The 27440-nt window shown below is 42.2% G+C and overlaps 1 protein-coding gene across 1 annotated transcript in view; it reads right to left on the bottom strand.

Annotated features, from left to right (window-relative positions):
* XIRP2 (xin actin binding repeat containing 2) overlaps window positions 1-27440 on the bottom strand; it is a 106457-nt gene that overhangs the window by 46396 nt on the left and 32621 nt on the right. The window contains exons 2-3 of the mRNA XM_084812091.1: window positions 16766-16926; window positions 1159-1284 (exon numbers count right to left, since the gene is read on the bottom strand). Coding sequence (XP_084668217.1) covers window positions 1159-1284; window positions 16766-16926 — 287 coding nt within the window. The remainder of the gene's footprint in view (window positions 1-1158; window positions 1285-16765; window positions 16927-27440) is intronic.

Below are 27440 nucleotides of genomic sequence, written 5' to 3'. Positions count from 1 at the left end.
ATGTACCTCCAGCGTCATTTTCTGGTAATGCTTTTTTATATATATATATATATATATATATATATATATATATATGTATATGTATATGTATATGTATATGTATATATTCCTCATCGGAACTAGAGAAAAAAAATCTGCCTTTGGACAGAGCTGTCTTTTTATGTAAATAAAATCTGCTCACGTTGACACCCAAAGGCAGCTAACTGTCTCAATGTGGACTTTAAATAGCTGAATGGCATAATTGACAGTGACCTTGTGTATGGGTGACCTTGATTTAAGTACCCGGAGACCATTGAGCTTTATTTATTGGTGCTACTGAGTTTCAGACTAACATCATTTGGCTGTTCCATAGATGAGCACCGAGCGTTAGAGTAAATGTGGCTGTTTATCAAGTCATTACTATTTTTCAAAATGAACAGAACACAGATAGTGCAATGAGTTTCATTATACCATCCCTTCCATATTCCAGAAATCATTAACTTGGCTGCAACAGTTTTTTCTTCTTCATGATATATGATAATGAAGTAATAAAATACATAAACCTCTTATCTAAACCAACATTTGGAAGCTGCATTTATTCAGCTCTGTGTAGCATCTGGTTCTTCTGTGCCATTTTTGATCTGTTTAGAGAAGCTGATTAAATTTAAACACAAAGAATATAGCAAACTCTTTCCCAAAGAGAACCGCTTAGCATTGCTTCAAGAAAAAATATATGCAAAATACTTGCAAATCATTAATAATGAATTATAACCACAAAGATATGGCTTACATTTTCATATATCCTGGGCTATAGATCAGATGTACTGTATGTTTGGATCACTACTCTACAATGAGAAGTTTGGCTAGCATTGGGTGGGGGTGGGGGTTGCTGTTGTTTGCCTTACAGTTCAAGAGCCTTGCAAAACAGAAACTGTCCATTATTTATGAACATCTAGGAAAATGGCCTATCAGGGAAGCATCTCATATTCATTCAGAGCTAAGTGGACATTCGTAATGATTCCATTCACATCCTTTCTCAGAGCTGGATGTGGGCACTGCAGTTCTCAAATTATGTTTGTGTTTCAGGACATTGGAGGAACTCACAAAAGGGTTTGTTTTATATGATGGTTACCCAGAAGGTCAGTTGTTATTACTACTGTTACTACTACTTAATATTACCTGTACAGATTTATGCTGATATTGGTATTGAGCATTCTGTGATGAGATGGCTTCTCCTTTTTCAAATTGGTTCTTCACACTTGCCAAGCCTCCAGGTATCCTGCAAACCTCTGAATCCTCCAGAGCCTGATGGGAAAACAAAATGAATCTGTTTATTCAATGTAGTAAATAAAGTGTTTTTGTTTGTTTTTTTAAAAAACAAACAGACTGCTCTGGCTGTTTGTGTGTCTGTTAATTTTTCATTACAGCTATAAATACATTTATTTGTATGGTCCTACATTTTGGAAATGAATATTTACTTGGTGTTTTCTTTCTCTTACAGTGCAATCTACTCAGAAGTAGGACTCACTGAGTTCAATGTCTTACTCCTAGGTAAGTGGATACAGGCTTTCAGCCTGACTTAACTATAACTACATTTCTGTCTTCTCTTACAAATTCTGCTACTTAATTTTGTAGGTTTGTACTTTAAATTGTATTTCCCCCCCAAGAAAAACACAAAAACATTTTAAATATTAAAGGTGTTCCAAAGGAAAGATGCAAATGATTTAATGTGTGATGTTTTGAAAAAAAAAAGTTTAATTTTATTTTTATTACTCATCTTGGTTTATATGTTAAGTTGGTACCTGATGGGTCAACACTGTTCATTATATTCCAACTGTAGCTCATTTACATACATTTCTTAATAAGTCATGCCAATGTTTTGAAGCAAACCCATTAGGAGGCTGTCAGCAAAATACTTAAAATATGAATGGGCTATACATTATCAAGATTCATACACAGAGAAGCTTGCTTGGTATTATTATTACCTCATTGATTTAAAAGATTAAAGGCATGCTAAGAATAAGCAGCCTTCAGAACCTCCTAATCTAGTGCTTCTTCAAACCCATTAACTACTTTATGCCATCAGGTGTTCAGAGACAAGGGTGTGATTCTGTTGTTACAGAGCTATGAATTAATCTCTTTTCAAAACCATCATGGGAAGTCTCAGAGGCCTCTTCCATAATGCTAAGGATTAGTGCAATGGTGGAGGCTGCACACTGAACAGCATTCGGACACCAACATAGGATTCCACACAGCAGGTCAAAAGACGAGGCTCAATAACAAACTGGAAATGGGGATTCTGGTGAGACCATTAAAAAAATTCACTCTGGGTCTTTGCTGTCCACAATGCATGGAAGTGACGTACTCTTGCCAACCACAATGAGGACTAAGCATTGCCCCTTTGGATTTCCCTGTCACCTATTAATCTTACTTTGTTTCCCTCAACTTCAACTTGTTATTTTTAATACCTTGGAAGCAGTGGGAATAGAAGAGAGGAGGAGCCAGCAGGGTAATAGTTGGTTGGTTGGTGGTTCCAAAAATCCCCCTCCTGGGTTTTAGCCTTCCTCTGCCTCCTCCTGAACATGGCAATGGAAAATCTCTCATTGGCTGCCATTTTCTGTGCATGAACTACATCTGTCTCCAGGACTGGTGCTGTACAGCTCTAATTGTGAGGGACTATTCTTCAGTAGCCTTCAGTAGCCATACTCTTAGTGCACCATTGCAGGGAAATGAGGGTTGCCACAGCCCACAGACAACTGCCCCCCCACACACACTGTGAGCATCACCATGCAGGCCATTTTAAAGCAGAGACCATGCGTTGAGTGGCCATCCATTTTCACTCAGAAACACAGAGCGTGCCCGAAGATAGTTAGCTGCCACCTCAACACTTGGCAGTGAAAAATCAGGGCATTCACACAAACAGTCATGGCTCGCTTCTTGGTACCTTCACCACCTCAGTCTTTCCTCTGAACCAACATGGAACCAGATGCAAGGGAACACCAGCAAAGAGTACCAAGCAGTCAAAATACATGTGCATGTAAATTTGTACTTTGGTGGGGGTTCCCATCTGCTCTGTTTCAGACAGAAATGATCAAGTAAGGGTGCAATCCTATGTATGTTTAGACAGAGAAAAGGCCTACAACTCCCAGCATAGGCCTACAACTCCCAGCATGCCCCAGCCATGCTGGCTGAGGCATGCTGGGAGCTGTAGGCCTTTTCTCTGTCTAAACATGCATAGGATTGTGCCCTAAGTGTTGTTTCTTAAAAAGGGGGGGGGGAACGAGCACCAAGTTGCAGAGATCACGGAGTTGCACCAGCTCTACTTTTGCCCTCATTTAACTATGTATGACACCTGCACTGCTTTATGCATCTGTAATAGCTCGTAATCGCAAAGCTTTGTCAGGGCACGCAGACTCAGCCAGGGGCAAACTGCACATTATGCATGAAGGCATGTAACATAGTCACAGTGGGGCTATTTCTGGAGAAAAGTGACTTTGGCAGGGGTCCATTTCATCAGAGAAGAAGCAGGTAATGAGAGGATACTTAACCTTTTCCCTGCCAGACATTTTTCTTTTCTGAACCACCCCCATGCTGCTTTCCCCAGCATGAGATTCCAAAGGTGGGCAAACCTGTGTATAGCAGCTTGTGTCTCTGTGTGTGTGGATTTGGAATAGAGAAATGGTCCATAGGGGACAGGTTAAATACCTGGGTTCCAGCCAACATGGGCCTTGCGCAGGGGCCCCAGGGCTGGTGACAGCAGTGCACAGATGGCCCTACCACTGCTGGCTGTGATGTAGCACTTCTGGGGGGAAGTGATGAAATGATCACCCTGGGCCACCTGTGCAAGGCCCACATTGGATACCACCCACTCCTTGTTCCTTTGGCCAAAATTATCCCAAGCTGCTTTTCTTCAGAAAAATGAGTTGCTGGCATTGCGTTGCATGCAGATGCGTATAACGTGCAGTTGCCCATGAGTGTATAGATTTCATTTGTTTCTAATACATTGCTGTATTGTTTAATAATATCAAAGTGTGGGTGGGTGAAGCCGTTTTACTGTTCTAGTGCCAGCTTGATAAATCTTACATTTGCTTCTAGCATTTTGTATAGTAAAGCTGTGAAAAATAGATGAATGCACACAAACCACAAATCTCCATTGTACACTTTGCTTTCCAGAAATGCAGGGGAATATATTTGCAGAGTACACTATGGGGTTAAAAAAAAAGAATGCTTTGAACAGGTATGAATTCACTCAGGGTCTTTCCAAGCCTGGGAAAATGCCTCCCCAAACACCTTCAAAGACATATCGATTTTTTTGATGAAACATGCTACTTGGTCAAAAGAGAGAGCGAGAGAACGAACACAGTTATATTATATGATATATTTGCCCACCGACATGCACATTTAACAGCCAACATGAAGGGTTGCATTGTATGAATAGTAGTGTGACATATGCATTTGTGCCATACTGCACTTCAAGAGAGTCTTTCATGTACCCTTTGCTTTGATCTCTTGTACTTCATACGTTACATTAGGGGTGGGCAACTTTCAGGAGTCTAGGAGCCAATTGGCAACCCCTGGAACCAGTTATGGTTACGCTCCCCAATTGCCACCCCCCAAATCTCTTTCTCTTTAAACAAGGTGTGTGGGAACACACACCTTGTTTTAATGTATAATCAGACTCCCAGAAGCCCTTGGGGAGTGTGAATTTGCATTAAAACAAGTTTTATAGTGAAAATGCAGCTTTTTTTCCTGCTGCTTCTGCGCCACCAAAATTTGGTGGCAATTCAGGAGAAGGTGACTTTGGGGGCAGTGGGGGCTGCAGGAAAGGCCAGGGCGAGCACATGCAGCACACGGGTCATGCTACAATACTTACACATATGTAGACCCTATTAGCCACCATGTCAGCAAACATAACACAGATGTTTGCAGATAGATTGCAAACCTAATTCATTATGTTTCACATTTTCCTTGGGAAATGCCATAAGAGGAAACCCAAGTGAGATGGCTTCTCAGGTAACGTGCAAAGGGGGAATTGGTTGACCTCCCCAGAATGAGTGGCAGGAGCTGCCCTCTCCATCTGGATCTTACGTGCTTTGTTTTGCAAGTTACTGTGGAAGCGCAAAAAGAGGAAGTCCAGCTTCACTGAACTTCCTCATTGAGGGTGCCCTTGTAGTGTACAAAGCTACCCTTAGTGCTGTGCATACCTGTCTTTCTTGGGGGAAAGCCTGCTGTGGCAGGAGGGGAAGAAAGTGGGATTTGCTACACCTCGGCCTCCTGACTGAGTGTTTGGGGCTCCAGCTCCTGCAGCTATATTAAGCAGGAGTCTTGCCAGAGCGACTGGGGAGAGCCTTCTGACTGACCTATCTTTCTCTGTGGTAGAATAGGTGTTATCAAGGTGAGAAACAGAATGTGGAAGAGCAGAAAATGATCAAGGAGCTGGGGCAGCTACCTTATGAGGAAAGGTTACAATGTTTAGGCATTTTTTAGTGGAGGGACATGATTGAGGTATATAAAATTATGCATGGTGTTGGTGTGGAGAAAGTGGACATGGAGATGTTTTTTCCTCCCTGTCAAAACACTTGACAGTAATCCATTTAGGGAGCAATCCTATGGCCGCTAGCCAGCGACTAGACGGCCATAGGATATCTGGTTTTCTGGGAACCGACCTTGCCCCACAGCGTGGAAAATCTCTGTGCTCCGTGCTCACAAGAGGAGCACAGAGCAGTGAAAATGGGGTGTTCCCAGGTGTTTTCCGGGGCAGGGAGGGTGGAAATGCCTGTACAACAAATCCAATGTATCATACGGCAGCCTCCTCCCCCGCTCAGCCCTCCTGTGGCTAGACCGCCACAATTGGCTGTCTAGCCAAAAATGCAGGACAGGAGAAGTGTGGAGGGAACGATGCCCTCCGTGCATCTCCTGCCCTGCATTGGGTAGGCGGTTGCCTCCAAGTTCGGAGGTGACTGCTTATCTGCATAGGATTGCACCCTTATTTATTTAAATAGGGGCAGATAACTTTTGTGGGCTGCATTGCCCTCCTGGACCCCACTGGGGGCCACACCCTTTGCTCCTGCTATGCTGCTGAAATTTGGTAGCATGGCACTGGGGGGGCATTTTAAAAGTACAAATTTGGGCTTTGCTGCCAAAATTTGGTGGTGGGGTAATGGGAAAAGGGGATATTTCGAAGCAGGGCAGTTGGGAGGCAGACAAATGGCCAGGGGGGGACACATGTAGCCCCCAATATTTTTATCCCACTCCTCAGCCAAAAAGGGTCCTAGAGCAGTTCACATACCACCAGTAAAACAAGACAGTCCCTGCCCAAAGGCTTACAATCTAAAAATACATGACAAAAGGAAAAGGGAATGGGGAGGGAAGAAGAAACAATTAAATAATTTTTCTGTAGGGCTGATGGAATGGCCCAGCATCCCCTCTCATCTTCCTCTGTACAGCCCGATGGAATGAATCCAATCAAGCTGAGTGGTGGGAGAATAAGGACAGATAAAGGCAAGTCCTTCTTCACACATCACAAAGTTGAACTATGGAACTCACTACCACAAATATAATGATGGCCACCATCATGGATGACTTTAAAAGGGGATTAGACAAATTCATGGAGAATAAGACTACCAGTGGTTACGAGTTCTGATGGTTACATGTTATAGCCTCCAGTATTGGAAGCAGTACATCTCTTAACACCAGTTACTGGGTGACACAAATGGGATGGCGCTATTTGCATTCATGTTGTGCTTGTGGGCTTTCCATTGGTATCTGGTTTGCCATGATGGGAACAGAATGCTGGACTACATAGGCTATTGGTCTGATCCAGTATGGCTCTTTTCATGTTCTTGTGTTCTTAGGAAGGGTATAGTGTTTTTAGTAGGCTGTGTGGAAATTCTTTTTTTTTTTGTTAAAGATACTTCAAAAAGCCTGGTAAAGATTTTTCCAAAGCATTTCTGTGTCATGCTATAGCTAACCACAGATGGTAAAGCTACAGTTCAAGCAACTTCTGTTTTTTTCCTGGCCTGTTGTGGTATGTAAGGCTTTGGCTCCATCCAGACAGATGGAAAAAAGCCACATTGTGGGAGGGGGATTGGACACACTGCTCCATGTCAGATTACCTCCCTGACAGAACTTCAGTGAAATACTGTACTCTTCCTGTTTGCTAATCACATTGGTGTGTAAATTGGTAGATACTCCAAGCAGTGGCCTTGGTGAGCCACTACTCTGGCAAAAGCGTCATGCTTTGAGCAGTACAAGCAGCGCACAGTAATAAACACGTATGATATGGGAAGAGCGCTTTATATAAAAACACTCTCTGATTAAGGACCTGGCAACTTCATTTCCCAGTTGGGTGTAGAACCTCTGCACAGAACTCTTCCATTTTCTCAGTTTAGTGCACGAGAGTTTTCCTATAGTTTTTCCACACTGATGGTTGCACAAACAGTCCTTGTCATGCACTGTTACCATGCTTCAAAAAACTAAACAAAATAAACCCTCAGTTTTGACCATGTGAGTCAACCCCATCCAGGCACAGACACCCTTGGGGCTGTGCTGTTCCAAACTAGAGGGAGACAAATCTGTCAATTTCGGTTTCTCTTGGTTTCTCATTTTTCTAATCCTATGGTCGGTACATCCCAAATGCTGAGAATTTCTTTAAAGATGCATGAAAATTTGTACACATCTTTCTGTCTATTTCTCCTAATACATGCATTTTTGTACTCAATTTTGCTAAATATACACATTTTTAAAGTGGTTTACCTAATATAATCCATATATGAACATTACTTTAACTAATATATGCATATGCATGCACTTTCCCATAATACACACAAGTTTTACACATTTTTAATTGGAGAACTCCATTGCAAAATTTGGAGAAGTGCAAATTTTAAAGGATAATTGGGTATCGGTTAGCATATTGGTTCAAAAGTATGAAATTGGATAAGTTCACATTAAGATGAGAATTGAACAAATTTCCCCTTCATCCCTTTTCCCAGCCTCCATATCTTGCTTGCCTAACTGACACCCCCCCCCCCAATCTTGGAATCAGATACACAGTGTAGACTCTCTGACAGTACCTGTCATTTGGGGAACTATTAGGGGAACTATTGATGAGTTGTGCCCTTCACTTGGGTCTCTCATTGCCTCTTTGACAATGGTGTTTTCACACTAGGGTGCAAGCTAGCCAAAGCTGCCAGGATCTGACATAGTGTTTCTAAAAACACTACAGGAACTAGCAAGTCAGTGGGGAAGGTAATTTCCTTGAAACATCCAAGTCATTTTGGGTAGCTACTACATATATCTGAGGAGCAACTAGGCATGTCCTAACAAAACAGCATTGCTTTCCAAAGGATGCAAAAGACATGAAGTTATGTTTGAAGAGCTATGTTTTGGCAGAGCAAATGTGAATAGCCAGTTATATTAGCAAGTGGCCATTTCACGCATGCCTAGCACAAGGCAGTGTATTTTCAATGATTTGTAGCGGGCAATTTTAGTCTGACACTCTTTAAGCTTTCTGCTGAATGTTACTTATATAAAAGGCCACTGATAAATATCCACTGTCTTTTCAGACATCCTGTTCAAGAAAAAGTAGCACTGATTTAAGTGTTAGGTTTGGCTAAGTCTGGAGTCCTTAAATGGCATCAAACGTACAATATTCAGTCAATTTATAATGCATAGGTGACTAGAATTCTTAATATATTTCTTCCATTTGAAAGAGATTACAGGTTTCTATTAAATTCTCTGTTAAAAGATCTCTCTCAAGCAAACCCCAAAACAAACTAGTAGAATCCAACAGAAAGTATAACAGAAAATGTAAAACACCATTCAACAGTACCGATCAAATGTGAAATGCCAACCAACCTACCACCCTTAATGCAACAGCCACCATATGGTAGGTAGTAGCTATGATGTGATAAGTGTTCAGTTTTCTAGTGAGCTCCCATTGCTGAATAATGGGATACGGTGTTAGGAGGCAATGAGAAGTGACGGCTGGTCATAGGATGGCTGAGGATAGCAATTTCACATATTCGTGAGCAAGTAAAAAATAAAAGCACCATGTGGATATTGCACTGTGTGAAACTACTCAGGGAAAAACAACTACGTGAATTTGTTTGGCCTGCTTAAATGTATGAGGCCTGTTCTTCAGATACAGGAAGTGGCACCTGTACATGTATCTGTGTTTTGTGTGTGTTTGCAGGCAAAATGTAGCACTCTGTCACCTCTGCTGAGAGGACCAGAGGCAGCACCATGAAGGTGCGCACGTGATGAATGGCCAGTACTATTCAACACTGTACGAAGCGCCTTCCTCACCGGCCTTCCTTTGCCTTTCCCCACGCCTCAGTCGGGCACTGCAGCATGGACTAGGGTCTAGGGACCACCACTGAATACAGGCCTCGACAGCTCTCAGCTGCTTGCTGCTTCCTTGCCATGCCCGACGAACTAATGCATCACTGTAGACTTTGAGGGCCAGTAATAAGCACCCTACTAGCTAAAGGAGAATCAGTAAAACATGCCATATTCTGAAAAGTCTCTGCATTCAATTTCTCAAGCACTTTCTTCAAGACCCTTTTAATGCAAAGCTATAAGCAGCGACACGTTGCACACATTCCTCTGGCCCTAGGGCCATCAAAGCAATATGGAGTTTCTGAATCGCTTTAGTTGAACCGATGGACTGATTTCGGTATTAAATTTAAATACATTTTCATATTAAAACTGGGGTATAGGCACATTTTTGATATATTGAAGGATGGGTAAGATAGCTTTTGTTCATTAAAACCTAAGTTTATACTCATTGTTAGCAAGGAAGGACTTCTTTAAAATTTCCCTTTTTTATTCCTTATCGAGGAATACACCATTACCAAAACAGCCTCAGAAATAAGAATTGTGCCCTTAATTTCCAGCCTCCCTAATTAAATTTTTTCCCATTTGATTAAAGTAAACTCCTGCGAATAAATCAACTAAAACTTAGTGGCAAGAGTGTTGGACTAGGAGCTGGGAGATCCGGGTTCTAGTCCCCACTTGGCCATGGAAGCTCACTGGGTGACTTTGGGCCAGTCACAGACTCTCAGCCCAACCCACCTCACAGGGTTGTTGTTGTGAGGATAAAATGGAGAGGAGGAGGAAGCCGCCTTGGGTTCCTTGCAAGAGGAAAAAAGGCGGGGTATAAATGCAATAAATAAATAAATAAATAAATAAATAAATAAATGTTAATAAATGCCATTGACAGTATTGATACTCCAACAAGGAATCTGCAACCAAGAGGGAACTGTTTGCTATTGAATCTTTATTTGTCTTTTCAAACTTAGATATAGGGACATAAGAAATATTTGCCCTTCATGGCTTCATGCCCTTTGTTGTCAGCCATATGGATAGCTGTTCCTTAACTGTGCTGGAATAGTTCAAGAACATCAGCATTTCTCAGACTGATGTAGTAAAAGACTGAGATACACATCATTTATTTATTTTATAAATGCAAAATAGAAACCACTGTTATGTACTCTGTTTTGGCATAACGGCACTAACTGCAAATTTTCTTGTAGTAAGAACAACAACATTTAAAAGCCTGGGTTAAAATATATGCATGTATGTCCATAGGGAGAAAAACAACTTGGGGATATTTTGAGAGGAAAATAGCCTGTAGGGAAAGGACTAAGCAGCCCTTTCCCAGCTGGGCCTCACATTTGCAGCTTTTTGTTTAAAAAAATGTTGTGGGAAATCCAGTAACAGCAATCCATGGCTGCAATCATGTGCAAAGATAGGCTGCTTAAATCCAATTCAAGTCCATTACTGCTGATTTTTTTTTAAGTAAAGCAGTGGTGGATATTGCAATCACGAGGAGAAGAAGTACAAGAAGGGAGAGGAAGCCTAACACTCATTTTTTCCTATGAAAATTACTTCCCCCAAGCTGCTTCTTTTCTTCCCATAGGAAAAACATACGAAGACCTGTATCTTTTCACCCTAGGGGAGAAAAGCAACTGGGGCATGGAGTTTTGGGTGGGAAAATGGCCAAAAGAGAAAGGTTTAAGCAGTGCCTTTGCCAGCCTTTCACTCAGAATGGCATCCTCCCATGGAAGCTTTTTGTTAGAAACAAAAACATTTTAAAAAAACACCAGGGAAATTATATAGAGCTCGATGTCATGTGTAATTTGTCCCTAACTGTGAGCAGAGTTGCAGCTTGTGTGTAGACCAAGTTTGCATGTGCAGAACAGCTGGGGTGGGTATGCAACATGGTACTATGTGGCAAAAAACAGGGCCACCTCCAACACTAGGGTAATCTGTGGAGGTTGCCTCATCTGAATCCCCATGAGGCAGCCAATTCAGAAGATCCACGTACACAACAGCAGGCAGCAAGCCGTCTGCTGCTTTCATATTTCCCTGGATTGATGGGAGCATCCATCTTCATTATAAATGACTAATTATTCTAATGATCCTGTAAAATTCCTGTTGTTTTTCTTATAGTAGAAGACAGTTGCAGCTCTACGGCAATCACTTCAAATTCCTTAAACTGATCAAGTAGCAAAGGGAGAAGTAAGATGATGGTGATGATGAAAAATCTGCTACTAGCACAGAAAGCTGCAGGTTTCCCTATTACTATAACTGGTTTATCAAGAGGCAAAGTTGTAAAGAGACCTCATTTCTCTGTCGACGAAGCCAATTCTGACTGACAGTGCCACTTCCTACAGTTTTAGGAAGAAAAGAAACTGGCTACTAGGGAACTAATAGAAACCCTTTTAAAGCCCAGCATTATGATACCAAACACATTATTATCCATCATGTCATGTCCTCTATTCTTAAGAGCCTATGCAATTCTTTTAGATGTAAAATAGCCTATGTAATTTTGTAAAGATCCTGAATAATATATTATTTGGAAGCACAAGCGCACTACTGTCGACGCTGCTAGATATTAGCTTTGATTAGGTTATGCATTTTTATTTTCCTAGGTTATGTTATTAAAGCTTTTGTATTTACTCTTATTCAAAAAGCCTATGACGTACTATGCAAAACAATTATTGGCTGTCAAGTCTCATCCAACCTAAGTTTTAACATTATAACTGGAGAAATGATGGACAGGTGCATGCAGAGAGAGTGGCTGCGTCTTGCCAGAATTCCCTGGGTGGGTAGGAATGTTGCAATATGGGCGCTTTCAGAATGGAAGGGTCCTAGAACTAACAATCCAACAACATTGTGCAGTTATTCCATCTTTTCTTCCTTAACAGATTTTCCACAGCAGGAAAAAAGATGGAAGGAGCCGTGGGAAAACACAGGTGGGTTCTGAGTGGAAGACAAGGTTGTTTGGACCCCCCATAAAAGTCTATGAATGAGGCAGGGTGATGGTGCAATGAAAGCCTTGTCTGGAACCAGCTTATGTCCCCAATGGATTGTTGCTGGAGACTGAGCTATCCATTGTCAGGGCTGGGAGGTGGGTTTTAGTTCCATCCCAGAGATGTCTACAAGCACAGTGCCTAATTTTTCCCCATAGAAGGCAATGGCAGAATTTACATGGGGAAAGTAATGGTTTTTTAATGTTCTGTTCAGTATTCCATATTTATTATTTATTTTATTGTTAATTTATTAAAATATTTATATACCGCTTAATATAAAAAAAAATCTCCAAGGGATTCCCATACAATATTAAAAATCACATTTAAATTAGGGATGTGTGAACTCACCCCCATCTGGGCTCTCCGGATGCCCACCCACTCCCTGCCCTTGCTCGCTGGTTCCTGGACCACGCTCGAGTCCCTCCCATGCTCAGCGAGCAGCCCACACTCACCCCAGCAGCCTTGTTGAGCTCCGCGGTCATGATTTCTTTTGAAAAATAAAATGGCAATAGCAAACATCCGGATGTTTTTGTATGTGCGAAAATGCGCATTTTTGCGAATGCACATAGTCTCATGTGTGAAGTGCGCATCTTTGCGAAGGTGCACATTAGTGTGTGTGGGAGAATGTGCATTTTGGAAAATGCACATTTTCACGCATATACAAATATGTGCATTCACAAAATGCGCATTTTCGCACAGGTGCAAAATTTCCCAAAATGCGGGATTGCCGCAGAGCAGAGCCGGCCGGCAAGGATTCCAGGGGGAGGGATGGATCGCCTCCCCCCCAGTGGACCCCCCCCCACTGGAATGGCGGGTAAGTAATTCATATATCCCTACCTGCCCCTTCAGAGGGACTGCAACCCCATCCAGAACGGGCAAACAGCCCAGTTCCCGGACTTGGGAACCACCCACCTATAGGGTCTCTGTCTTCTCAGGATTCGGCCTTAGTACATTAGCCATCCTCCAAACTGTAATTGCATCCAGACATGGTTCAGAAACGCATGGCCTCTACTGATTCAGATGTCACAGGGAAATAAAGCTGGGTGTCATCAGCATACTGCTGACACCTTGCCCCAAATCTCCTAATGATATATATAGAAATGTTGGGCTGCTTTCTAAAGGTTAAAATCGAATACATTGTATGAAATAAACCCACTCAATGTAGTCTTTAAACTATCCTTAATTTTTAACTATTTAACTTTTAACTATCTGTAATCTGGGTGACTCCTTTTGAGCTATGAAACGATTCCTTTTGATCAAACCTTTGAGGTCCGTTCGACTTCTGTTTTCTTTAGTGTTTGCCCAGCGTTGGAAAGTAAAATGATCCCAAACTTATTTTATGTGTGTTGGGTGTGAGCATGTGTGGCTAAATAAAGATTAATTCTAGAGCAGAAGTTCTAACTGATGGAGCGGAAGTCAGCAGCTCTAAGCAGAAAATAGACACCCCAGTGGGTGCACAGCCGTGATCCCTCTGACCCACGTTATTATCTGTGCAGAGAGCAATTTATTTCCCGGAACAATCCAGGAATTAGTTACACCTTCAGAGCAGGCCCCAAGGGTTTGGTTCCTAATCACATTTGTTATCCCTCAGCAGGGCCTACAATAAGTATTTTTTAGTACTTCCAGTTTAGTACACAACCAGTCCTAAGCTCTTTTCAGGTATCACCACTGGGTGGATCCCCTAACTCCAGAACAGTTGCAGCTTATTTAGATTATTTGGGGAGCTTTTTTTTATGAGTGTCAGGAACAGAGCTCTGAAGGCAGGCATGGCCACCTTGAATTTACCTCAGTCCCAGCAGAATTTTTTATTTAATAATTAATGAATGAATTAGTATCCTGCCTTTCTACCAAAAATGGCACCCATGGTGGTTAACTATAATAAAATATGGGTTAAAAACAAAATCTTAATTAAAACGTAAGGTAAAAACAGATCCATTAAACACAATGAAAACAATAACAAAATAAATAGACAGCACCTAGCCTATTGCAAGTCCCTTCAGCACCAGACCAGCTTACATACCAAAGGCTTGACTGAATAAAAACATATTTGCCTGCTGGTGGAAGGACAACAGAGGGGGAGCCAACCTAGCCTCTCTCAGCAGGGGGTTCAAGACAAGTGCCTGGGAGGAGCCACCAAGAAGGTCCCCTCTTACGTCCCCACCAGCTGTGCCTCCAATGGCAGCAGAACTGAGAAAAGGGTGTCCCCCAAAGACTATAGAACCTAGGCAGACTCATATAGGAAAACTTTCAGATCTTTCTTTCAGATCTTTCAGATAGCTTGCTCCCAAGTCGTATCAGGCTTTATAAAGCATAACCAGCACTTTGAATGTACTGGAAACATCCCAGTAATGAAGCTGTTATAACTAAGGAATCACATGCTCCCTGAAACTGGCCCTGGTCACATTCTGAACCAGCTGAAGTTTCCAAACACTTTTCAAAGGCAGACCCACATAGAATGCATTAGAGTAGTCCAAACAGGATGTAACTAGGTATATGTGACGGGGTGATCAAACATCTAGGAACATGTGCAGTTGGCATACTAGCCTCAGCTGTGCATCATACTCCTGACCACTGCCAAACCCTAGGAATCCAGATTCAGGACTGAATCCAGGAGTACACCCAAACTGCAAACTGAGTTTTCATGGGGAGAATAACCCCATCCACCAGAAGTTGAATCCTTGTTCCCTGATCTGCCTTTCAACTGACCAAAAGCATTTCTGTCTTCTCTGGATTAAGCTTCAATTTATTCACCCAATTTGTTCATCCTCTCTATTACCAACATCAGACACAAATTTAGAACTAAAACAGCTTCCTTGGATTTAGATGGAAAGGAGAGATAGAGTTGGGTGTCATCAGCATACTGGTGGCACCAAACCCCAACACTCTGGACAATCTTTCCCAGTGGTTTCATGTATATGCTAAATAACATGGGGAACAAGATGGAACCCTGAGGGACATCACAGGCCAACAGCCACGCTGAACAGGAATCTTTTCTATTCAGTGCTATCTTTTGAGATTGCTGCTCCAAGAAGGACTATGCCCACCATAAAATAGTGACTCCAAGTTCCATTCCAGACAGATGCCTCAGAAAGATACCATGGTCAATGGTATCAAAACTTGCCAAGAGTTACAGCAGAACCATCAGGGACACATTCCCCCAGTCTGGTTCCCATTGGGGATTGTCCATCACAGCAATCAAAGCAGTCTCTCTGTCCCAAAACCAGGCCTGAAGTCACCCCCACTACCTCGTGCAACCCCCCAAAAAGTTGTACAAAAAGGTTTTTTAAATGAAAGTTGGGGTCTGGAGCACTATAGAGTAGGGGATGGTGGAGAAACCCACTGCAGATTCAAATCAGGCCGGATTCTCAAGAATCCAACCTGCGAAGTCCACAGTGGACTGACCCCACTCACCTCTAGGTCCATCGGATTTCCCACGGGGTGGCTCTCCTCCATTCTTAATGGCACTTCCTCCCCAAGCCAGCAGTTCAGGGAGCTCTCGAAGAGGCCAAGGCAAGAGCGCTGGGGTGCTGCTGAGGGCTTCCTTAACAGCCAGTGCAGGGAAGAAGGGTCCCAGCATGGCCAGCCCCCACAGACCATCCATCCGTAGGACCATCCCACAACAGATGCGGTAAGGCTCCAGGGAAATCCATGGGGCCCAAGCAGCCCACACTTCCCCACTGCGGACCCCTCCTCTGGACCGGAAGTTGCAGGGTTCATACACCCGTACTACAGAACACCAAAAAGGTGAAATCTAGCTTGTTTTAAAGCTACATTTGAACTTTTTAGGGCAGTGGAGCCCTGAAAGGTCAAATGTACCTTGCAAACAAGCTAGATTGACCTTTTTGGCTCTCAATATTGCTCTGGGCACAATTCTTTCACAATTTTTTAAAATTCCCTTTTGGGGTTTTCTGGCAGACTGTGGCCTGGGTGAGGGGATCTGGGGACAAAAATGACCCCGGGACCTCTTGAACTTTCCCACCCCTGATCTAAATAATCAGCCTCATCCAGAAATCCCTGGAGCTGAGAAGCAATCACATGCTCCTGCACTTTACCCACGAGTAGAATATTGGAGGCAAAATCTCTTTTGTGGGTAAAACAAGCAGATGGGGGATCAGGCGCCTGTTCACATCTTGCTTGTGTGAAAAGCATATCATGCATCAGGCATAACAGATTGTGCCTTCTTACCATGTGAGCACAGAACTTATAAATGAAAGGCAAACTGGAACGTAATTAACTTAGAGTGTAATTTTATGCATGTATAGACAGAAAAAAAGTCCCACAACTCCCTGGCCAGCATTGCTGGCTGGGGAATGCTGGGAGTTGTAGGACTTCTTTCTGTCTGAACATGCATAGGATTTCCCCCTTATTGTTTGATAACCACTGCTTGAATGGATGGTATGAATGTAAAGAACTAAGAACACCAGCAAACAACAGAACTAATTTGATGGAAAATGTGGAGCTCTTACGTTAGCAGAGGAGTTGCTGATCTCTGCTTTGGACACGGCTGCCTGGTACAAAGCCATCCTTTCCTTCAGTGAGACAACCTCCTGGAATTCCAGGGGCACCTTATCACTCTGATTAGTCCTTCCTGAAAGTCCACTTGCAGATTTCTGACCACCAGTGGAAGCTAAAAACAAGAACAACAGAACATATTTTTTTTTATTTTTGCATAAAGTAAGCCGTAAAAAAATGGCTCAAACCATAAGTAGGCAAAACTGATATTTTTCTATTTTTTTCCCTAGAGAACATTAGAAATAATGTTGTATAAATGCAGTGAGCGTCCTATTAAGTGTATTGAGCTGATTCCCTTGTTCAGATGGCTTCACTTCCTGTGACCTGTCCCTAGCTTTGTTGTTGTTTTTTACAATATGTTTTGTTGGTTAACTGAATGTGATATAAGCAGCCCTGAGCATTGTTATACATCTTCAAAAAATATTAGATGTAAGGTGCCTTTTCCCCACAGAGAGATGTTTCCCATGGATCTAAAAGATGTTCAGTAGAAGAAAATCCAGTTTCAGAACCACTGGGTGGAAAAGTAGGAAGTGCGTAGCAACAGAAACTGATGGAGGGAGATGAAAACATGCTAGATGAAGGAAAATTCAGAGACTTAAAAATAACTGAACATTTCAGAAAGGTTGGATAATTTAAGCAATGAACACAAAATGAGCCCAGTGGGCTCCACCTATAAGGGGCAGTCACAATAATTGACTGAAAATTATGTTACTGGGATCTGCAAAAAAATGTAGCAGTGTGGAGTACTCCTCTTTTGTGTTCTAACCAGCCAGTGATGCCTCCACTGCATTCAATTTCCACACCCCTCAGTTTTCTACTTTTCAGCATATACTCAACATTCCATGGCTACGAGCATGGTCAGTCCTCATTTGCATGTAAGTTAAGCAGATTGCCCCTTAGGTTTTTTGCACTACACAAAGTCCTCACTTCCTCCATGACCTCAGTGCTCATTCATCTCCCCCCCCCACTCATTTCACTGTTTTTTTGGGGGGGTACCCCAAAGAATCTACTTCCTGAATATATTTTTCTACTTCTGCAAACCTCAAAGTTCCCCCAAGCATGCTGATACCTTCTTCTTCCTGCATGGTTCCATTTTGTCTATGTGATGATTGGCAGGCACCCCTGAACATCGCTATTAATAGGAATGATAGCCACCTTGAGGCTATATCTGACAACACAAGGTAGAAATAAGTGGCAAGATAAAAAAAATGCCCTTCTTCAATCCTACACACTATCCAGACTCCATGTCATATTGCACTTATGTTGACCAACAAATGTCAGAGGTGCAGACAAGGCATGTCATCTCTAATTGGTGTTGCATGGCTGGTACAAAATAAGAAACAGTGTGAGATAGGCTGTCCATGTGTCCTCCCATCCAGCCATGCTAAGCTGACTTGAAATATATATAATATACTGCACTCCAGACTTCACTCATTTACTATGAATTATTTTGTCTGCACTATTGTGATAAAAACGTCAAAATAATTAATTATTTTGACCTCACTTGATGCATTGCAAAATGAAGTCACTGTGCAAGAGCTGAATACTCCACAGTCCACAGGCTGTTACTTTAATTCTGTGATACCGCTTGTAAAAATGCAAAACATACATTATTTCCTCTATTAACCTTACAACCAGGTCAGCCATTTTCTTTGCAACCAGCAATTAATGAAATTATTCCTGTCAAATATGTGCATTTTCTAGTCATAATATGCTTTTTTATTTGCAGCTTAATGAACTTCTTAAATGTTTTATTAAGCTCTTAGCTAGACTACAATATAAGCTCTTTAGCAGAGGAGAACAGAAAAAGCAGCATTTCTATATTAGACAAAAACATACTCTTATATCACACATTATAGTTTGAGTGATACATTCACACTTTTAAAAACTATACAATTGAAACAAGCAATTTAGGAAAAGTAGATATAACCAAACCCAGTTCAGAATTTCTGCATTTAATATGCTGCAAAGACCAACCCCGTTTTCATGCAACTTCCATTCATTTCTATAAAGCTCACAGAAAAAGTCATCATGATTTGTGCCCAATATTAATTTGCGTTTCATTATGATTGTTGTTTGCTTTCTCCACTTTGATCACAGTAGGGAGTGTGATGCTAGGAAATTGTTAGGCTCTCCATGGTGATGGTATTCATAAGTCTCATAAGGAATTTCACAGTAATTTTCAGTCTCACTTAACCCTGATTTTTTGGAGTTATGAACCAAAAGATTCATGTCTTAAAACACAAATGTGTTAGCCTGATATAGCTAGAGACATTTTTCAGCCCCAAATTTTACAAAGCTCACTGTTTTAAGTACTCTGGCTTCTCTGGGTATGCCTCTGAGCATGGCAATCTGGTATGCCCAACACAGAGTTTCACAGTGCAGTGTGAGCTCAAACAAATGAGCAAGGAAGAGAGAATTTGGTTCATGCTACACATGTGCTGAAAAGCCACATATGCCTGAGAAGCCACAGAGTCATTATTGTATGTGCAAGTTGAGCCTTTCTCTCACTACAAACAAGGCAGAAAGCGAACATGGGCTGCGAACTTCAGCCGTTTCTCACTATCTGGGTGCCACAAACTCCCTCCACCACCTGCTTGATGATCAGCAGTCTATAATACACTGCAAACCACCACCACCACGACCACCCATGTGGGCCGCACTTGCTGGCCATACATCATATCCAGTAATAATTTAGAAGAGCTCACAATTTAACCTCCATTCAGAACCTCTGTAAATTAGAGGCCTCAGGGTGACAAACCGTGATGGTAGAGAGAGTGCAGTCATTAGGGAAGTTTGGTATTGATCCATTAAATATTGCTCTTTGAGGCAGGGACGGCCCAAGACATTTTGTTGTCTGAGGCTAAGGACAACATGGTGCCCCTTTCCATTCCATGAACAGAAGCTGACCAGACTGGCAGCTGAATTTTACTTCAACAACTGGCTGTGGGTGAGCATCTGAGGACAGCAGACTTACTTACAGGATGCAGGGCAGGTCACATTCCAATAGCTTTGTCGTGAACATCTATCCACCACTTCCTGCCCCCAAGCAGGAAGGTACCCACCTCACTAAGTCTAAGATATGGCCAGACCCAATTTGAGGGTGTTTTTTTTAATTTCATGGTAATTTATACCATGGGGGTGGGGGAAGGCAGGTTTCCCAGTCCACATTTCCAGTCTTTCTTAGGTGGATGTCATACAGATGGGCATCAAAACCTTGTTTCAATCAAGATATATTATACCCATTAAAGAATCGAAAGCTGGTTTGATGTGAACTGCTTGTGTAATGAATTGGGGCATGAGCAGTCTTTTCATCACATATGTTAATTGAGGTATCTTTAATAAGGATGTGAGCTAAGCAATTTGAACAGTGGGTGAATTAGGACATTTACTGACAACTGATGGATGACTAGAGAAGATAAGACAAGACACGAAACAAACATGCAACATCAGTTAAAGTTGATCCTCGGTCCTGGAGATTTCCTCAGGAAATCTCTATCCACATATTAGCATGGATGCTTTAGGTGGGGTAGCCTTTGCACATAGACCTCTGCATGGAGGCTTCCCTGAATCTTAGAATGTTGATTGTGCAGGCTTCCAACACCCGGGGAAGCTTCTACACATAGAGGACTATGTATGAAGGCCAGGAGGAGCCATGCAATATTTGGGGTGGGGATAAAGACATGACTCCATAGCCCTTTTCAACATGCTTTGCTCCTTCACATGAGCAACATGTGAAGGGGGTTAATGTTGTACTGAAGTCACAACTGGCAGAATTCCTCCATCAGGGTCTAGACTCTAGAACTAATAATGCTAAATGGCTTTGGACCCAAATTCCCAAAGGACCACCTCCTCCCCTACTATCCTGCCCAATGCACTAAGATCTTCAGAGGATGCCCTTCTCCAGATACTATCAGTGGGAGATATACACTATGCATTTACTAAGGAGAGGATGTGATCTCACTGATCACATCCTGACTTTGGATGCCCTTCTGAAGGACTTATGGTTGCTACCAACTTTGTGTGTTTTTTTCAGTGCCAAGTTAAAAACAATTCTTTTTGCCTAGGCATTTTAACATTTTAATTTTTTAATTTAGTTATTTTTAAACTGAATTGACTTTTGCACTTTTGTCTGAAGAGTTGTACTTGTTGGTTGAAGAGCTGCACTTGTTGTTTAATTTGCTCTGTGATGAGTAATTGTATGGTTTTCATATAGGACTTGTTGTTTGTTTTTAATGCTGTGTACACTGCCATGTGGTCCTGTGGATGAAGGGTGGTTAATAAAATGTTATAAATAAACAAATAAGCAAACAAAAGGCCCTTGTTTCCCTCCTTGTCTGCCCACTTCCTTCCTGTCCATAGTGCACAGCCCCAGCCTTGTTTTCCAGCTTTGCCTCATCCTCCTTTCTCCTTAGCTCTTCCACTCCATGTCTCTACCATCCATTGTTCCCTCAGTCACTGCTTTTCAGGTCACTCAATTCCTTTAGCCACCATGTTTCCAGACTAGCTACTCTAGCACTCCTCCCCCACTTTGTTTCTGTAGTTCTCAGGCTCTCCTCCCAGTCCATAGTTATCCCTCATGTGAGGTTTCATCTCAACTGAATAGACATACTCCACAAGCACTGAACTGTTTTTCAAACTCTGAGGAGAACAGAAGGCAGCTCTATAAGGCATTTGTGACAGACAAAATAATACTAAATTTTAATTAGTCTAGAAGTTATAATTTACAAGATTTTATGTTGGTACTGAAAAGAGCTTCCAGCTATTTCTGCTAGGGATGTACGAAAGTCACTTACCTTCTCGCAGCTTGGCTTCGCGGTGGGGGGGAGGCGCTTCGCTTCTCCCCCCGAAGTTCAGGTGAGGGGGGGAGGCGTCCCGCCTCGCCCGGCCAAAATTCAGGCTGGGGGGGGAGGTGCCCCGCATCGCCTGGCCGAAATTCAGGCCAGGGAGAAGCGCCCCATCTCCCCGGCCGCGAAACAAAAAGTGGGGAAAAAAACCAAAAAACCACGTGATAGGCTACGTAACGATTTACGTAGCCTATCATGGCTAGATTTCCAAAGTCAGCCATGATAGGCTACGTAAATCGTCACGTAGCCTATCATGGGAGACTTTGGGGGAAAAAAAGCGCGTACGCAAATGGCGGCGGCCCATGGGCGCCGCCATTTGCGTTCCTTATTTTGGCACGTATAGTCTACGTAAAGATTTACATAGACTACGGCAAAAATAAGGGCAACGCAAATAGCGTTCCCTTATTTTCGCTGTAGTCTACGTAAATCTTTACGTAGACTAGATGTGCCAAAATAAGGAATGCAAATGGTGGCGCCCATGGGCCGCCGCCATTTGCGTACGCGCTTTCCCCCCCCCCAAAGTCACCCGTGATAGGCTACGTGACGATTAACGTAGCCTATCATGGCTGACTCTGGAAATCTAGCTGTGATAGGCTACGTTAATCATTACGTAGCCTATCACAGGGTTGTTTTTTTTTTACTTTATTTTGTAATGGCAGCGGCGGCAGCCGGTCGGAAGACCGGCCGCTGCCCCCGCCCCTGCTGAACCGCCGCCGAACCGCTGCTGGGACCCGCCGCCGAGAGGGACATTCGCAGGAGGTAAGTCCCATCCCGGGGGGGGCGGGGGGTGGTGGAGAATTTCACCGCCAATTTTGTCAGTGGAAATGCCAACGCATTCGGCCTCACCAAGATTCGTGGAGAAATTCTCAGAAATTCTCCGCCATCCCTAATTCTGCTTGTTTTAAGAACTAAGGGACAAAAAGCAATCAGGGCTCAAGCCAGACAATAGTTTGTAAGGGCGCAGTCCTATGCATGTTTATATAGAAAAAAGCTCTACAACTCCCAGACTTCTTTTTCTGTCTAAACATGCATAGGATTGAGCCCTAAGAGAGTTTGTTAGGGATGAGCAGATGTGTAAATCTCAGTCTCATGGAGGTTCTCATTTTTCCACCACTAAGCTCATTCCATTCCAGTTCTGTACTTTTTTTTTCTGCACAGACCTTAGTACGTATTTTTGTGCATATTCTAGAAATGTACCCATTTTTCTTTGTGCATTTTTCAAGTGTGCCCATGTTAACAAATGCAATTTGTTTTGTTTCACAGAATGGACCCAAATGTACAGATTTCTGACCACACATTATACTGAGATCCATGTTCAGTTGCAGGAGGAGGTACAACTTGGGTCAATTGCAGGAAAGCTTTGATGGAGCGAATTTCTCACCCATCCATAGGTATGGTACAAGCATTGTTTCCCATGGTTTACTATGCAATCAATTGTTTTGTCGTTCTGTCATCCGTGGTCAACCACACTGTTTAGATGACAGGAGCTCTAGACAATCCTGTGAATAGAGACAAATGCATCTCTGTGTTGTTTTTTAAACAACCACCCTGAAATGGTACTTAAAGAACAGTGGATTGATGCTTGTGATGATTCACTTAATGGAAAGTTACATTAAACTGAGAAAACAAAGTTTTGATTATACACTACATACTTGATATGCCTGATAACCTAAGAGAGATAATTACCACAGAGTCTGAATTGATATCCAGTGGGCTTAAGCACACTTTATTCTGTGCTGCATTGTGGACAAAATGATTAATGATTTGTTCTGATATAACTGAACTGACAGAAGACCCACCAAAAAGGGGATTAAAATGCACATAAATAAATGTTTTGAAGGCCAGGAAACCAAAGGAAGCACAATGCAACCATGAACAGTTTTTTCTTTTCTTTTCTTTTAATCTGCATGTTAAATACTAGGATCAAGATAAGAAGTACAATCTCTGTGCCATCTTGATTCCTTAGGATTTTGTCACAAAAGTACCTAATATTTTTGTTTCCTTCTCTAAAGGATAGTTTCTATATTGTTTTCATTGACAGGGGTAATTGCTCCCTATTGATCCTTTCAGAGATTTTTTGCAGCCTTTGATTTAATCATGAGGTGTGATAGAGATGAGAGAGATGACAAGCATATATGGGAACATTCTTGAATGACTATATTTATTAATAGCAAAGAAATGCAAAAAGGATAGTTAAAGCACATAGTTAAACTATGGGATTTGCTATCATAAGATGTAGTGATGGCCACTAATTTGGATAGCTTTAAAAGGGCATAAGACAAATTCATGGAGGATAAGGCTATGAATGGCTACTAGTCCTGATGGCTATATTCCTCCAGTTTCAGAGGCAGCATGCCTATGTACACCAGTTGCACTGATGCCCTACTTGTGGGTCTCCCACAGGCAGCTGGTTGGCCACTGGGCAAACAGAATGCTGGACTAGATGGACCCTTGGTCTGATCTGGCATGGCTCTTCTTCTGTCCTTATGAGAAGGGGTACAACTGTTCATCACCTCTCTTAGGGATTTCCCCAGTGAGTTACTTGGGGTTCAATCTTGTTCCCTTCTCTGGAACAGATGAGATAATACACAGATTTAGAGTAAGGTGCCATCAGTTTGCTGACTGCACCCTGCTACATTTTTTCATTCCATTTAACCCAGGTCATTGGGTTCTGGTGTTTATGCAGTGGCTTGCTGGAGTCCCCCATCACTAACATAGTTCTGCCTGGCCTAGTCACACAAGTTCACAACCTTGGACTGCTCCTGGACCTCCTGCTGCAACTGGAGGAATTAAACCTGAGTCTTGCCTCAGGTTTAATTAACTCAAAAACCTCCAGATGTGACTATCCTACAGCTGTGGCATAGTCTTTGTATGATGAGTCTCTGAGTCCATTGATTACACCATACCTTTCTGGCACAAGCCAAGGCACTCTATTTGATATATACCTTAAAGACCCCCCCCCCCCGCAAATATTATATAGCCAGGCTTATTGAACTGTTGGCTAACAAGCTAAATGGCAACTCAATGAATCCTCTGCTTTTGTTAGGCCACTCACTGCATGCTGTGCACATCCCTAAGCAACACATTTGGTATACCTGGCCTAAAAGTCTTAGGCTCCTTCATACATACATACATTTTTGTGACCCACCAAAACCCTTCAAAATGGGGCAGGATACAGACTGAAACAAATCAATAACATTATGCCTTGGGTTCATTATAAAAATGTTTCTTGGAACTCTAAGGGTCAAACCTAGATAAGATGTTGGAGATCCACGATCAAATCTTCCATCTATTTACATTTCTTTTTTAAAAGTGTGTGTGTGTGTGTGTGTGTGTGTGTGTGTGTGTCCAAATCTGATCAGGACCATGACACTGGAGGAGATGCCCCTCCCACAAAGCTGCCATTTAGCTGCCCACTAGAGAAACCATATGTTTCCCCACACATTTTCCCTAACACACGTTTCATGGAGGTGGACATACAAATCAAGAAAATTGTGTGAGGAGAAAGGTTCAAAAAGCATCCCGCTGCACCACAGTCACCCCTCCACCCCTGCTTTAATATATATATATATATATATATATATATATATAGAGAGAGAGAGAGAGAGAGAGAGAGAGAGAGAGAGAGACCAGAGATCCAACTGTGGATGTCCAACATCTCACCTAGTTTGGCCATATATCATGTCATACACAGACTTAAAAGGGCTGGATTGGGGTCTCTGAATACAACTAGTGCACTGTTAATTCAGAAGGAATTGTAAGTACAGCTTGCAGGATAATTATCTTACTCAACACTTCGCTGATCCCTTACCCAGTTGTCATTGCATTGTGGATATCATTGGGATAACGGCAGTGCAAACTGGTTGCTAAATTGTCTCCTAGCCTAGGCAATCACTGATGTTTGCCATTCTGCTCTGGCAGAACCCCAAAGAAAAGAAAACAAGACCTTCATTTGCTGTAGGCTTAGACAGCCTGAGCAGAGCAGCAAAATCATATCCCCCTTTCTTTAAAGACTTTCTTTAAAGCATTCTGTGCTAGCCCTTCAATCTGCCACTGCTCAAACACAGTTTGATGTATGACAGGAAACTTTCCTAGTGAGAAAAGACTATATGAGGTCCTTTCAAGAAGGATTGTGACTGAAGTGCCTTGTATTAGCTGCTCTGAAGATCTGTGCGTAAGCAAAGATCTTGGATGCTGCATAATATGTAATAGAGTTCAGCAGTACTCTGAAACACACCAGCAGATGGAGTCTCTCCTATAGTTATCCAACAAATATCTTGTTCCAATGTCACATAAAACATCACACATGCAGCAATTTCCTTTTGGCAAAATAATGCTGATTATTAATAAACAGCAATCCATCTGCATACCATTTACCATTTCTTCCATATTAGACCTGAAGTGAAGGAAAAATATTAATTAATTAATTAATTAAATTTATTAATCGCCCATCTGGCCGTTCACCCAGCCACTCTGGGCGATGTACAACAATAAAAACAGTTTATACAATGAAATTCAACATTAAAAACATCACATTTCTAAAATTACCCTAGCCCACCCCAAAATGCCTGCCTGAACAACCATGTTTTTAATGCATGGCAGAAGTTCATTAAAGAGGGGGCATGGTGGAGTTCCCTAGGGAGGGAGTTCCACAGAGTGGGAGCCACCACAGAGAAGGCCCTCTCCCTCGTCTCACCAGCCTAGCTGTCCTGGCTGATGGGACAGAGAGAAGGCCATCTGAGGTTGATCTTGTTGAGCGGCCTGTTTGGTGTTGCTGGAGGCACTCCTTGAGATATAACCGTATAGGGTTTTAAAGGTCAAAACCAACAACATGAATTTGGCCCGGAAAACAACTGGTAGCCAGTGAAGCTCCTTCAGCACTGGAGTGATGTGATCTTGCTGGCGGCTGCCTTTAATTAAAAGATAATACATCCAAGCAAAAAGAACTTCCTTCAAAAATTAAGGGGAAAACATTTGGTTTGGTTGACTGGAGAGGAAACCAGTGCTGTAGATAATATATAACATGGATCCCTGTCATCCAGGCTTCTAACTGTGGCTCATACCACTTCCTTTTGTGATAGTCTCCGTAGTCACTGTTTTTAGAAGGTCACAAATTTAATCTTTAATACGTTGCTCTGTTTTTTAACTTTACTGTTGGCTCTTTAATATTTTTAAATATTTTAAATGTTTTAATACTTTAATATTTTCATTGTTGTATCTACTGTATCTATTGTACCGATTTCATTGTAGTTTCTATTGTTTGGATTGTTATTTTATTTTTCTTTTGGATTTTTATGATTGAGAACCACTCCAAAGGCATCTGCCGTTTGGGCAGTATATAAATGTAATAAATAAATAAATAAATAAATAAATAAATAAAGGCAGGAAGTATGGGGCAGTATCCAACATTGCTGCTCTGCTTACGCCATTAACATAGCGCTAGAATAAGCAACCTCTACCACCATGACAATAGCTTATATGCTGGCACAATGGGTTTCTCCAGAAAACCCATTGCACCAGCATATGCTATTGGCATTGTGCTAGGGGCCGCTTATGCTAGCACTATGTCACTAACATAAGAGGCAACATAAGATACTGCTCATGATTTGGTTAAAACTGGGGGAAGCCAGTAGGTGGAGCTTATGCATTTCATTAAGGGCTCCCCTACCTTTCTTGCCCTAATTTGATATGCGGCTGCAGCGTATCCTTTTGAAATGCATAATCGTACAAAGTATGGGTTGTTGTTAACTGTTGGCTAGGGATGCATGAAAGTCACTTACCT

Source organism: Heloderma suspectum, chromosome 1 (assembly GCF_057233095.1).
Source record: "Heloderma suspectum isolate Gila_16-S chromosome 1, 16-S_ref, whole genome shotgun sequence".
Classification (NCBI taxonomy): domain Eukaryota; kingdom Metazoa; phylum Chordata; class Lepidosauria; order Squamata; family Helodermatidae; genus Heloderma; species Heloderma suspectum.
The sequence above is the reverse complement of the archived record's forward strand: the minus strand, read 5'-3'. Positions and strand labels throughout refer to the sequence as shown.